Consider the following 14,946-nt stretch of genomic DNA (forward strand, 5'->3'; position numbering starts at 1 on the left):
GATTAATGATCGCACATAAAACTGATAATTTCTATGCAAAACCACACAAAGACCACAGTCGAACGGGCAAATAATAAATGAAGAAAAGACCCAATAACATGAATTTCTCTTCTTTGACTAATTGTATTTAATTAAACTTTCAAGCGTGTGTTTAAACACAAACACACATAAATACCACAGAAAACATTTTAACAATAATAATAATAGTTATAATAATGAAAATGTTAATAATAAAGAAATTAAGAATAAAAAAATTTTTACAAAATGACATTGGGGACATAATCTAGAAAACACACAAGAATTGAAATATTTTTACACACAAAAAAATAAACTAGAATAGAGTTTTTCAAAATTTAAACTGGCAGCAAGTCAAGCACGCAAGCCTCAAGGTAAACTGCGTTATTTTTGTTATAGAAAAACTTAAAAAAAGAAAGAAATGTAACATAATGAAAACAAAAGAATAAAAAAAGAAAGTGTCAATTCATATAAACCCTAGACACAATAATAACAAAAAAAGGTAGTAATACTTTCTTTAACAGAGAAACAAAATTCTAGTTCTAAACCAGAAACACTTAAGATCATTAAACATTTTAAACGATGTTTAAATGGCAACAGAATTAATTGTTATTAAAACCAGAAAACAAAACAAGAACTTTTAACTACAATTTAAAAAGCGTGACAAAATATAACACTAACTTTTAAAATGATTCTAAAAGGGAAATTTTTATTTTAATACAAAAAATAACAAAAGACTTAAGACACAAACTTGCTGCAACTTTTCTTTTTATTATATTAGTTTTTTTCTCTTTATCTATAACTTAAAAAAATTGAAAGTAATTCTTTAAATGCTTTAAAGAAAACAAAGTTACTTTAAAATATTTTTTGTATTTTATTTGAATGTTAAGTGATTTATGATTATATGCAGCCATCATCATGATCATCATCATTATATGCATACATATATTACAAGCATTTACAGTCAAAGTCTTAACAATATAATAATTTACTTTCACATACTTCAAAACGCATGTAATCTTTTACATTTCAGTTTATTATATTCTACTTAAATGTCAACAAATTTTTTTTTCTTTAATTTTTCATAAATATTAGAAAAATATCTACATAATTACAAAGAAATTTGTTACATTTTTAGAGTATTTTTTCACTTTAAAATTCTTTTTTTAAGGTGGTTTCCTAAATAGTAGCCTTTCTTTTAATCACCTCCAAGATTAATGATCTCAATCAATTCTTTTCAAAAGTGTTAAAAAATGCTTAATGCTTGTGTGTGGTCATATTTAAATTGTTAAGATTTATTTCTAAATAAATTACCAACTACTGGAAATATTTATTATAATTTAAGAAAATGAAAAATTATTTGTAATGAGCTATTAGTTAATTATACTTAAAATGAATGCATTTTAAGCGGGAAAATTTTTACCAACATAATTTTTCACTCTAACAAATACAACTCGTTAAAAAAAGTCTAATTAATGCCTGTTTTAATTAGAAGAAAAAAGAAATATTCGTTATCATAAATACAAATATTCCCACTAGTTGGTTATCACCACAGGAGTTCTTAGTAACTGGGAGCTAAAATGTTAGATTCTTGTTTTTTAAAGCTTTTAGAGAAAAATTTTATAAAAAAAGTTTTCAAATAACAGTAACCACTTAGTAGCCGTAATATAATGATAAAAGATAAATTGAAATCTTGTTTAAGCAATAGTTTTTAAATATTCAAAATATTAAAACAAAACACTTCTAGTGTGAATAACTTCGAAGGAGAAAAATTGCTTTCGTCAAGCTTAAATAAAAAATTTGTTCACATTTTATAAATGGATAAAATTCATTCTTCTAAAATCTTCCATCTTTTGTAGTTTTGTATAGATATTATCTTATTTCAACAATATTTTGAACTAAACACCGTTGATAGTCTGCCCCTCATATCAGTACATTGTCACTTAAAGCGTTTTTTAATGGCTGACCCCGTTCTTAGATGAGTACTTTCTATATCCAGTGTGTTTTTGCTACCCTTAAAGCAATATTAATAAACATCTATTTACCTTTCATATTTACATTTTAAACATAATCATTATAGACATTTTTCACTTTGTTTAAAAAGTATCAAGACCATTATTTATAGTTCATTTATATGAAATGTGCCACGCCCCTATTTCTAAAAAGTAGCCTAAAGTTCTTTTCATATATGTATCGTGGTACATATAATGAAAATTTTAAGTTCTTTAGCCTCCTAAAAGGTACAAACAAATAAGCAAACATACATTAATTTTTAAATATTTAAATTCATATGGGAGGTATCAATCCCCCCATTGTAAGTTCGCTGTTATTCTCTAAATATTTACATGTATGTCAAAGTTCTTCATAGAAAAATTTAAGATTCTAGCTCTTATAGTTTCTCCGTTATACGAATTTGTCTATTAAATTCATCTGCAGGAGGGGTTGGAGCTTCCAAATGAAAATTCGCCCTTTTTTCCACAATATTCAGATGAATTTTAAAGTTCTTAGTGTAAAATTTTAAGAAGAGCCGCATGGATGGATGTTAAAGTTCTTTGTACAAAATTTTTGGTAATAGTTTCCAAGATAAACAAAGTTTTTGTATTTAGGAGAGGGCGTGGCACTTTCCATATAAGTGGCTCCGACAAAATTTAACTGTTATCTTATCACAGATATAATGACTTCATATTTTCATAATATAGGCATAGCTCTTCGCCCACTTGAAATTTTAAAATAAAGATTACACTATAAAAAATTCAAAAGCTTTTAAAAATAAAATATTAAAATAGAAACTTTGCTTTAAAGCTAAAAGCTTTTTGGAAAAAGTTCTTAGTAAAAATTAACCAAATACTTTTTCATAATAAAACAAATTTGTATATAAAAAGCTTTTCTCATAACAAATTGTTTAAAAGCATATATGTTTTTCGTTCTTAATGTTTTTCTATAACTTTAAAACTTTTCGAACTTATTATATAAAAAAGCTTTTTTCACCTAAAGCTTTCATTACATTGTTATAGAGATATTGGGATTGAAAAATTAAAGTACAAAACACCGTATTTCGATTCGAAAGAAAAAGCTTTCGAAACACAATGTCTATAACATACAAATTCGAACTTTTAACAAAAATAAGCTATTATTAAATGCTTAAAAGAAAAACATAAAGAAAGAAATCTTTTCCTCTTGCTTTTTAACAATTTACACTATATTAACCATTCATTATATTATTTGCTAAACAATGTAAAACAAAAAAATTTGCAAAGAAAATTTTGGAATTTAAAACATTTTGCCTAAATGAGGCTGAAAATATTATCATTAAGAAATTGTTTATCTACACAAATTAAGTAACCGCTTTTAAAGGAAAATTATAATAATCAGTGGCCATAAAATATTACAAAAAGAAATTGAAAAAAACAACAACTAACAAAAAATTGCATTATAACAAACACAAACCTAAACCGAAAAGCTAATGGCAAAAATTGTACGAGTGCTAATTTATCACACAAAATAGACACACGTACAACAGCCGCCGCCACCGCTAAAAGAGTCAATGTCAAGTTAAACACCATCATCAGCAAAAGGCTTTGCACTTTTTGTAGCAAGTTTTTTAAATTTTGAAAATCATTAAGCACACTTGTAGGTAGGTAGGTAAAGGAGAGGGAGAGAGAGAGGGAAAGAAAATTTTCAAAATACTAAACAATAAAAGAAATATTTTAATGTTAAGACTATAGTGGTAAACAATTAACCCTTTTTAAACTATTTGCTTGTAATAGCCTATAATTTATTATATAACTCAGCAATTGTTTAGTTGTTATAAATAATTTGTTTATTTTTGGTTAAAGTTAACTTAAGCTCAAAGTTCAAATCCTTTTTATTTAAAGTTGTTAGGTATTTTTGCACTTAGAGGGTTAAATTCTTAAAACTCTTTTTTTTATATGGTCAACAGGGTAATATGAACGAAACACCTTTAAATAACCCAAGTTTATGGCCAATACACTTGCATATATATTTCTCTTTATTTATTATTATTTTTTTCTACTTCTACCTCCATACGTATATAGCTATTTTTTAAGGCCATTTGAAAAATGTTACAAGAAGAAAAAAAACAAACTCGTATTCAAAGTTGAATATTGTTGTTTGGTATATATGTATTTTGTATTTGTAGTTTTGCACTTAACACCGCTAGACTTACGAATGTTACGGTATATAGAGTTGGTGGTTTTGTGCAATAATGATGACCTGCTTTAAACAATTGTATCCGTTGCAATGCCGCTTACATTTTTTTCTACACTTTGTGCCTCAAATTGATATTAATGCATTTGAAAAAAATTTCTTCTATTAAATAAAAAAAAAAACTAAAACAGAACATAAGAAGAAAAAAAAATCAAAATATTTCTATTGCTAAACAAAATAATTGAATATTTGTGGTTAATTTCTAAATAAAGGTGCTAAATTAGCCAATAAAAGCAAATACATTTTAAAAATTTTCTTTTAACAAACCAGTTGGTAAGAGAAATATTTTTAATAGCAAAACTCTTAAAATGAAAATGTTGCTTTAATTTTCAACACTTATAAAACTTGATTTATTCTAATTTTCTTTTAAAAATATTTATATATTTTTTCTCATTATTTCTACTTGGTCTTTGTTTCTCGAGAGTGCAATAAACTTTTAAAATTTAAATTGATTTGTAAATTATATAGATTTATTAACTTGTGTATACACTTTAGTTTACTCTGATATAATATTGTTGCTGTAATTGAAAAATTATTACTTTTTTTTTTTTTTTGCTTTGCCATTTTCTTGCTTTCAATATTATTTAACTTTGCCAATATCACGTAGTTAGAACTTGTTATTTTTTTTCTAAAATTGTTATTCTTTTATTTTCCTTGCTGTGTGATTAGTTTCATTTTGATGTAATTTTCAAATCTAGTTTAGCTTTTCAAAAACATTTTTTTTCTCCTTCTTTTTCATCTTAATGCTACGTGTAAGAGAAATTGTAATAGTTTTTGAAATTGATTGTTTGCGAAAATAAAACGTTAGTTTTCAGGTTGCATATGTGTGTTATGTTTATGAAATTGATTGAGATTTTCTTTCAATTATATACATATATATTTTTTTCCTATCTGTTAAATGTGTTCAGCAGTGTTGCCAGGTTAGCCTTTTTATTTATCATTTAGACTCAAAGAGTATGTTTTAGCTTCTGGCTTTTTCTAGCCCTAAAATTGCTAACATTTCAGAAATTTTATTACTAAAGTTTTTATGACGAAAGGATTAAATATTCGAAGGAACTTTTGATTATAATTAGAGTGAAGGTTATGAAATTTATCTGTTTACAACTTTTAACTTATTTAGACAAATAAATTTTTTGGTTTTTGAATACTCTACCATCGAGCCTTTATTTATAGTATAACTGTATAGAAGCCCACTATTGAATTCTGCGAGATTTGGTTTTTTGGGATCTAGTGTCATTCCAAGCCTTTCGAAAATCATTGGTTTTTAATCAGGAATGTACGATTACCCTACACAACTTTAGTGGGGAGGGTATATTGGATTTGTGCTGATGTTTGTAACATACAAAAATATTCGTCTTATACCTTAAAGTATACCAATCGGCTTAGAATAAGTTTCTGAGTCGAATAAGCTATGTCCGTCCGTCTGGCTGGCTAGCTGTCCATGTAAACCTTGTGCGCAAGGTACAGGCCGCAATAATTGGATGAAATTTGGCATACACGCTTCTTTTAGTCAAAGGAAAAGGCTCATTGAAAATGCTTAAGATGGTTTCTTTATTTCGACTAGCCCCCATACAATCGTACCCCGAAATAGGGCCTTTGGGCTCATAATTAAGTTAAATATTCTATTATGTCAACAAAAGTCTGCAAAACTTAGTTTTGTTGAACTTTAAATAACACTACCGATTTTCCTCACGATCGGCTTTATTTGAACCTAGCCCCCATACAAACTCCACTTCAGAAAATGACTTGAAGGTCAAAATTCACTAACAAACACTAATCGCACTTTTAAATTTTAAATAAATAACTTTGAAGTAGACTTAACTTACCCTACTAATATTTATAAGGATATGGACATATTTTCCCCTACTCCTCTTTGAGCCTTCTTGTAAAAAATCCTTTTTTTTGCCAAAAAATTTAAAAATATTCCAAAATAAAGTTAAAAAACAAACCAAATGCTTAATTTTTTAAATAATCCCCATTTTTAACATACTAACTGGTATAGGGTATCATATTGTCAGCTATGCCCAACTACACATTCATATTCCTCTAGCTTTTCTTAGTCTTGTTCTAGTTTTTCTTTTTAAGCCTTTTAACTATTTGTGGCACTTTTTAATGTCAGATTTAGCCTTTTATTTCTCAAGCTCCTGGCAACACTGATGCTCAGAAAGATATGTAAAGATTTTAACAGTAAAATTTAATGGTATATTAACATTTGAACTTTAATAGAGCATTAGTCAAGACTTTAATTGTGACTAAAATGCTTTGAAGTGTAGCTTATAGATTGAACTAATGAATTCCATGGAAAAGAAACATTATGTGTATTATAAGAACACTAACATAATGCGTTATAATATTTTGTAACAGCTTTAGAATGTGTTAATAATACCTTATAACAGCAATGTAGTGTTTAAACATAACATAATAAAACTGAAAATACGTTAGAAATTGCATGAAATACGTTAGAAATTGAATGTTTGTTGCGAAATTATAAAGTATTTGATAAATATTACATAGAAAAACTTATAATAAGTCACAATATGTATATTATTATAAAATTATTTTAGAATCATTGTAATCTGTTTATTCTATTACAACTTATTATAAATCGTCAAATTTCAATACATTATAATACAATAACATTGTCTAAAGTTCTACATTTTATTCCCTTAAAATTCTCATTCAACAAAACAAAAGACTTAAGCTACAAACCTTAAACTCAAGCTCTTAAGCAAAAGTTAATTAACTTTCCTCAGAATCATCATATTACAGAACTAAGAATAAAATCTAGTTAAAAATAACAAACTTCAAAAAAATTATGTCATTTAACGTAACAATGATATAATACAAAAAAAAAAACATAAACTAGAAAAGCAAAAAAAAAAAAAAAACTCTAAAAATATGGGTGTTAACCAACAACCGTAATATTAATTACATAGTAAGAACGAAGTAAAAAAAACAAACCGTCTCAGTAACAAGCAGAAAATTTTAATTACTATTATGTGAAATAATAATAAAAAGAAACGACAAGTTTTCATTAGGTTTACATTTTAGGTTAATTTAAATGAAAACTATACTATAATTATGTTTACACAAAATTAGTTATTTAGTTTTACTAACACTAAATTAAATGTAAAGAAATTTTTTGTGCTCTAAAGCTTAAACAAAAGTAATGATGGTCATTTATTAGACGCTTCTACTGTAAAGTAATATAAAAAAAGAAAAAAGAGTAAAATATTTAAATTTAGATATATAAAATTACGGCTTCATTTAATTTAGAGGTTACTAGGCAATTGTTGTGTACTAGACCTAGCTGTACTTTTAAGATTTAATTAATTACTATTGTAGAGAATTTATTAAAATATTATTTAAATTTTATTTGTACGCGCATAGCAACATACATTGTATACTTATGGTGTGAACAAAATTTACAAGGAAAGACAGACAGATGGACAGACGGACGGACACTACTAATTCTATTTAAATACTTAAACGAGTGGTGGTGAAATGACAAATATTCCTTTAACCATTTAAGGTCTTATTCATAAATATTATTTATAAAACAAAAATTGTATGAAAAGTTTGCATGGACAAACAGATGGATGGATAGACATTATTAATTATATTCTGAAGGATAGTAATGGAATGATATATATTTTTCTTACTCATAAATATTTATCAAAGGTTTATAGAACAAATATTGTATGAAAATTTGTTTTATATAACTTTCTTAAAAGTTTTTGAATAAAACACTAATAAGCCATAAAAACACTTGTTATTTATATTAAATTATTGGAGTTAAAACCTATTCTAAAACTGAAATTTTATTCTTTTAAATATATATTTTGTTTAACTTCATTAAACAACAATATATTAACCTATTAATCAAATCTCTAATAATGACTAAACTACTGGTATTTTTTATTTATTATTAATTATTATAACTACTTAAAACATGCACAAATATGCTACTTAACAAATATTCTTTATAATTATTCTAATTATAAAGAATTGTTAAAAATTATGAATTTTTATTAATTACCCACTGCTCTTCTCTTAGCAAATATATAGTGTTAAATAACAGTGTTCTTGCAGCCAAAAAAAAATAAGTAAATACAAGAAAAAACTATAACCAAAACCTTAAATTATAAAATTTTACAGTTTGTTTGTGAAATTCTTAAACAAGTAAAAACAAAAGAAAGAAAATATAAATTCTTGCTGCTATATTATAATACGCTAATTAGCTTCTTTCTAACATCCACCTCTTTGTTGTAAACTTCAAAAATTATGCAAGAATAAAATAGAGAAATATATATATATATAAAAAAACTAGTAAAAATTTTAACAATTATCTTCCTTATACGTACATATGTTTTGGGTTTTAATTTTGATTATATTATAAAAGTTCAACAAAAATAAGAAATTTTAATGCCACTTTATTTTTGAGTATATGAGAAAATAAAATTCTCATCGTACTTCAAGCATCATGTACTCTTTATTGTGTGTATTATACCCTACACCACTTTAGTGGGGAGGGTATATTGGGTTTGTGCTGATGTTTGTAACATAGAAAAATATTGGTCCAATACCCACCTTAAAGTATACCAATCGGCTTAGACTCATTTTATGAGTCGATTAAGCTATGTCCGTCCGTCCGTCTGGCCGGCTGGCTGGCTGTCCATGTAAACCTTGTGCGCAAGATACAGGTTGCAATTTTGAAGATAATTAGATGAAATTTGGCACACACGCTTCTTTTGGCCCAGGGACGAATGGATTAAAATCGGTCCATTATTTCGACTAGCCCCCATACAACCGTACCCCCCAAATAGGGCCTTTTGGCTTATAATTAATTTAAATGATCTATTATGTTAACAAAAGTCGACAAAACTTAGTTTTATAGAACTTTAAATGACACTACCGATTTTTGTAATGATCGGGCTTCATTTGACCCTATCCCCCATACAAACTCCCCTTCAGAAAATGACTTAAAGGTCAAAATTCACTTACAAACACTAATAACACTTTTAAATTCTACATAAATAATATTGAAGAAGACTTAACTCCCCCTACCAACATTTTTAAGGATAGGGCCATATTTTGCCCTACTCCCCTTTGAACCCTCTTGTAAAAAATTTTTTTTTTGCCAAAATAAAAGTAATAATACTCCGAAATTAAGTTAAAAAAAAAACAAACCAAATGTTTTTTTTTTAAATAATCCCCATTTTCAACACACATACTGACAGGTGTAGGGTATTATATAGTGGGCTACGCCCTACTATACATTCATACTTGTTTTTATGTGAGTTTAAGATTATATCATTACTCAAACATCATTATACAAAGCCATATCCATAAAATTTTGACTACCATAAGAGTAATTTTTGAAAAAATTATTTCAAATAATAAAAATTTTAAGTTTACCTGTAAAAGAGAGAATAGCAATATTAGAATTACCATAACAAAGTAGTTAATATTTTAGAAGTAATTTCAATTTGTCTATAATAAAAATCAAAAGTTATAGTTTTTTAGTGTTTAAGAGTAAAATACACGATTTAAGAGAATAAAATCTAAAAATATGAAAATATGAACGAAATATTGCAATTATAATACATTATAATTCATTATAATAGAATTATAAAAGGTTATAAAACATTATAATATCATTATAATGCATTATGACATATTATAATTAAATTATAATGCGTTATAATACATTATAATTTAATTATAATTGATTATAAAAAGCTATAATATAATTAACGTATTAACAAAGCTTTAATATTTTAAAAAATCAATATCATTTCAATGGCGTTAAAATACAATTATAAAGTGGTTATAATAAATTATAACAAAATAATAATAATAATTTATAATAGAATTATAATGCATTATAATCAATTATAAATTATTATAATTTATTATAATACCTTACTAATGTGTTAAGAATATTTATAACATAATTATAACGTTTTATAATTAGTTATAACATTATTATAATATAATAATGTATAATGAATCTGTTAAAATAATTACACCATAATGATAACAAGCTGTTAAAATCCATTATAATTAACATAACTAAAATATTAGCAAACAAAACTAAATCACTATAAATAAAAATATTCTAATAAAGCGCAAAACTTTTAAATCCAACCAACAACTTGAATGTATTTCAAATATTATTTGAAACAAATTTTGAGCTAAATCGTTTTACATTTTCTCAGAACGTATAAAACTATTACGGCAAAAACTTGAACTACATAACATACCAAGACTTACTTAAATGCTAACAAAACTTTTTAACAAATCACATAAATTTGTTAAATTAAGTATATAACAACACAATTAGCTAACAACAACTAATTTACTAACTAATGATATAACCATAAAATAACTTAACGAATTTAATTGTATCATAAAAAAATTTATAGCAAGCAAATCATTAAATAAAATCATAAACAAATTAAAATAATTTCTGATTTTTTTCTCCTCTTCATTGCAGACACTTCTTTTTTTATATCTAAATAGAACAGAAACAGAAAACAGCCAATATGTTCTTACGTAAAAGTCTAGTATTCTTAATGCTTTTCTTAGTGATTAGCTCAGCGTCAGCTGCACGCAAAACAAAACGTCCCGTCAAGCCGGCCAAAACATTTCCCCGTACAAATGTAACACCTTCACCCCAGCAACAACTGGCGGCTGTACCAACAACGACCACAACAACAACAACAACTACATCGACTACAGCAGCACCAATTAAACAGGAGAATGTTAGTATTGAGGAAGCTGAACTAACAGGAAATGTTATGAATGACAGTGAATTGCCAAAACCATTGGATGGTGTTGCTGTTGCTAATCAAGCGAACGGAAATATGCAACATGAACAATTGCAACAAGAATCAAAGACTGAAATGCCAACGGAATTAGAAGGCGGTAATGATGGTGGTGCTGGTATGATTGAAGAGGAATGTGATCCGGATATGATTGGTTTTGAAATTATAACGGGGTAAGTTATGTAATTAATTATAAAATTGAGGTGAAATTGATAAGGAAAGAGCATAAAAGTATACTAAGTAGTAAAAAAAAAATGAGAGCAAAATGATAATGTAAAAATATTTTATAGTTCAATGGTAGACAGAAGATGTAAGATTGAAAGTATGTTAATTGTTAGGTTAGTGTTAAAGAGCATGAATATTGTTATGGTTTTAAAGCAATGACATAATAACATAATAATTGTGATTATTAAGTTTTAAACTTCCTCATATGCTATTTTTTAAACAATATTTTCAGGAAATAGTATTCTTTTTATTAAAGGTTTATAACAAATTTTATATGAATAAGACCCTTTATATATAAAATATTAAACAGTTTCTTTGTGATTATATTAGAATTATTAATGTGAAAAGGACAGGACGCCAATTATATGTTATACGTTATTAAACATTTATAAAGTTTATTAATTTATAACCTAGGTAGCATTACCGGTCTTAATACTGGAGTATATTTTCTCAAAGTAAAAGTCTAAGCATTACTGGAAAAACTTTGGATAGATTAAATACTGTACAGAAATCCATTTCACGATCACTGGTTAAGTCAAATCCGAAGAAATAAACCTAGGCCACAATCGAGCCTGTTGTGCGCTCCTTATCATGAGAAAAAGAAAGGAACTGAAAGAATTATTTTTAAAAAACTCAGTTTCCTGAACGTAATTCCTTAGAATCTTCCAATCAGAGTTAGTCAGAAATGCTATTTGGATCTAACTTCGACGAATACCTGGCAGTGGCAAAGAAAGTGCTCCAGAGTTTCACTGTCCTCTCTACATGCTCTACATACGTCTGAATACGAACGTCCATAAATGCATAAATGTTCTCGTAATCCTCTATGTCTACTCAGAATACGTACTATCATACTAACTTCAGAGTTGCTCATTTTGAAGAGGTTTTTTGTCTTGCTCTCATCATGTTCAGCCCATAGGATTTTCGTGGTTCTACCCACTGTTTCATTATACCAAGAGGTCTTATGGGATACTCTCACCCATATTCTTAGTTTAGCTTTTGTTGCGGCGAATAGTTTTGCGTTTGTGAGGTTAACTGCCTCGAGCTGCCTTACCTTTAAAGCTCTTTCATTCCCAACTACTCCCGAGTGGGCTGGTACCCATATGATGTGAACCTAACCTTTGGGAGAGTATTGCCTTAAAGCTTTCTTACAATCCAATACGGTCTTAGATTTAGTTATATCTCTTTTCTGTCGGACGGTTTTATAATTGTCTATTAAAATGCAGTATATTATTTATACAATGCATTAGAAAATAGTTTTATTATACAATTGTCAAAATATCTAATAATTTCAATCAATGTTCTGCAACATTATATAACAAATAACATCTTAACAAATCACTTTTACATTTTAAGACTTAAAAAAGTTACAATTTCCATAAATTTCTTAAATTTGTTTTTATAACAACTAAATGCTATTTAACTGTATTTTAACAATAAACAATAAAAATAGTATTATCATTAAGAAAAAATCCCACAAATACTTTTTTATCACGTTTGTTTTCTAAATCTTTGGATACTAAATAGCCATTAAACTAAAAAGTGAAATTCTATTGTGACAAAGGAATTAAATCCAAAAAAAATATTTATATAATATTTAGAAAAAATTAAATTTTAATAAAATGCTATATCTTTACAAATAATGCAAATTTTCTGTATTTAATATGGTTGATAGTAAATTGTAACGGTTATTTATTAAAAGTAACTTTTGCTTGCTTATCTTATTCAAAGATTTAATCATTTACAAACGTGTAGAATAGTTTTATATTGTTAATATTAATATGTTAATTTTTTTAACCATATTTGATAGTTTTATTTTCTAATTTTATTGTTTAATAAAAAAAAACATAGAAAGATATATATTTAAAAGCAAATGTGTTTCTGCTGTTGTCAGTTGCTTGGTCTCTAACATTTAGCAAATTTAACAGATTCTTTTGCTTACTCATAGTCATCGTCATTATGATGAGAGTCATCATATAAAATATCTATTTTATTTAAACACATATGAAGACTCATTTTTAGCTATTATATTATGGTTATTAAAATCTTCATCATCATTATCATAAAAACGTAGTCACTGAACTTTCGTTTTCATTTAAACAAAAAACCTTAATGTTTTAAATACGTGTTGTATTTCTTTGTTTGTTAAATTGCTAAAATTACTTTTAATATGTTATTTTTTTTTTTTTTTTGTTTAATCATTGTTTTATTGATATGTTATTATGATATTATAATTTGAAGTTGTTTTGCCTTAAAATTTTTGTTATCAAGATTGAAAGTGTAATTTATTTTTAACATTATATGACAGAAAAACTATTTGTTTTTTTTTGTGTAGTATAGTTTTTAATAGAAGCTGTTAAGGCGTTAATTTGTTTAGCTATATTTCTGTTAGAGAGAAACTTTTAAGTTTTTTATCTGATTGCGATATGTGGGTTTTTTTAAGAAAAAAAAAATTATGATAAATAATGTCTTGATTAGAAATAGAAATCAGAATGTGAGAAAATTTTTATAATGTTTTTCAAGTGAGTTATATAAAGAGCAATTAAGGTGAATATATTTTTTTTATAAATTTTAAAATAAGGAAACCAGAAAAAATTGTATTAGTTCTACAACTAGTTCTAGAACACATGATTTTAGCCTGAAATCGTTCTAGGTTGGCGTTGAGACCAATGAGTTTTCTTCGAAATTGTCATCTTCGGAACTGGTTCTGAGAAAGTGTTATGGAGTTTACACTCATTCTTTAAAACGCTTCTGGAATGACTTTTGTTTGAATTTGTCAACATCGGAAATAGTGTCAGGGAAGCTTTAGAGAACATACACATAACTTATGTGAAATTTAATATAATTCTTCCGCATCTCTACAGCTACTTTTCTCAAACTGCTCTAACACAATTTATTTTAAACTTATTACAAAATCATTTAATTTTTTTGCCACAAATTATGAACAAATATTTTATAATTTTTCTAAAATTTTTTTCACATCTCTTACAGTTATGTATTATCGGCGCCATCAAAATTACTTGACACACTGCCTGGTACACTCATGTTGACCGATTGCTTAGAGGCTTGTCAGATAAATGAATCATGTACGGCTGTTAATTATGAAACCGGCTTATGTGTACTATTCAAAACAACAGCGGATAAAACACCAGGTAAGTTTTTTCTAACTAATAAACACAATCACTTCTGTTTACAAAAAAAAATCCTGCTGCCAGAAAATATATTTCAATGGTAATTTTTTTCTTCTACTTTGTTTTGTTCGTTTTATTTTATTTGCTATGACCTATTGCACGAAATTTTCTTTAACTGTCAGTTGAATTAAGTGCATGTCTGAAATAAAAGTGGGGGGCTTGTCTTATAAACTTGTCCTTGTTATTTTGTGATTGAAAAAATAAAATGAAATAAAACTTTACGCGTTCATATTGCTAACTAAATAAAGAAAGCCAGCAATAAAATCTAACTATAGGCCTGTTTTTAATAACAGGTTTCCCGGCTAAATGTCTTGTGTTTATGGCAAAATTTTATGTATACAGACAGACATTTACTCGCATATATAAAAATGAAATCAAGTAACACAAAATCATTTTGCCAACGCCTTAACGCACTTTGTGCAAAAAAAAAAAAACGGAGAGAGGAAAAAATACGACAAAAA

At 26.5% G+C, this 14,946-nt stretch overlaps 1 protein-coding gene across 2 annotated transcripts in view; it reads left to right on the plus strand.

The window, feature by feature from the left end:
* LOC111675713 overlaps positions 1-14,946 on the plus strand; it is a 56,788-nt gene that overhangs the window by 34,194 nt on the left and 7,648 nt on the right. For both annotated transcript variants that reach the window (XM_046948536.1, XM_046948537.1), the window contains 2 exons: positions 10,742-11,245; positions 14,286-14,446. In XM_046948536.1, coding sequence (XP_046804492.1) covers positions 10,791-11,245; positions 14,286-14,446 — 616 coding nt within the window. In that variant the 5' untranslated portion in view covers positions 10,742-10,790. The remainder of the gene's footprint in view (positions 1-10,741; positions 11,246-14,285; positions 14,447-14,946) is intronic.

This window comes from Lucilia cuprina, chromosome 4 (genome assembly GCF_022045245.1).
Source record: "Lucilia cuprina isolate Lc7/37 chromosome 4, ASM2204524v1, whole genome shotgun sequence".
In the NCBI taxonomy this organism is placed as follows: Eukaryota; Metazoa; Arthropoda; class Insecta; order Diptera; family Calliphoridae; genus Lucilia; species Lucilia cuprina.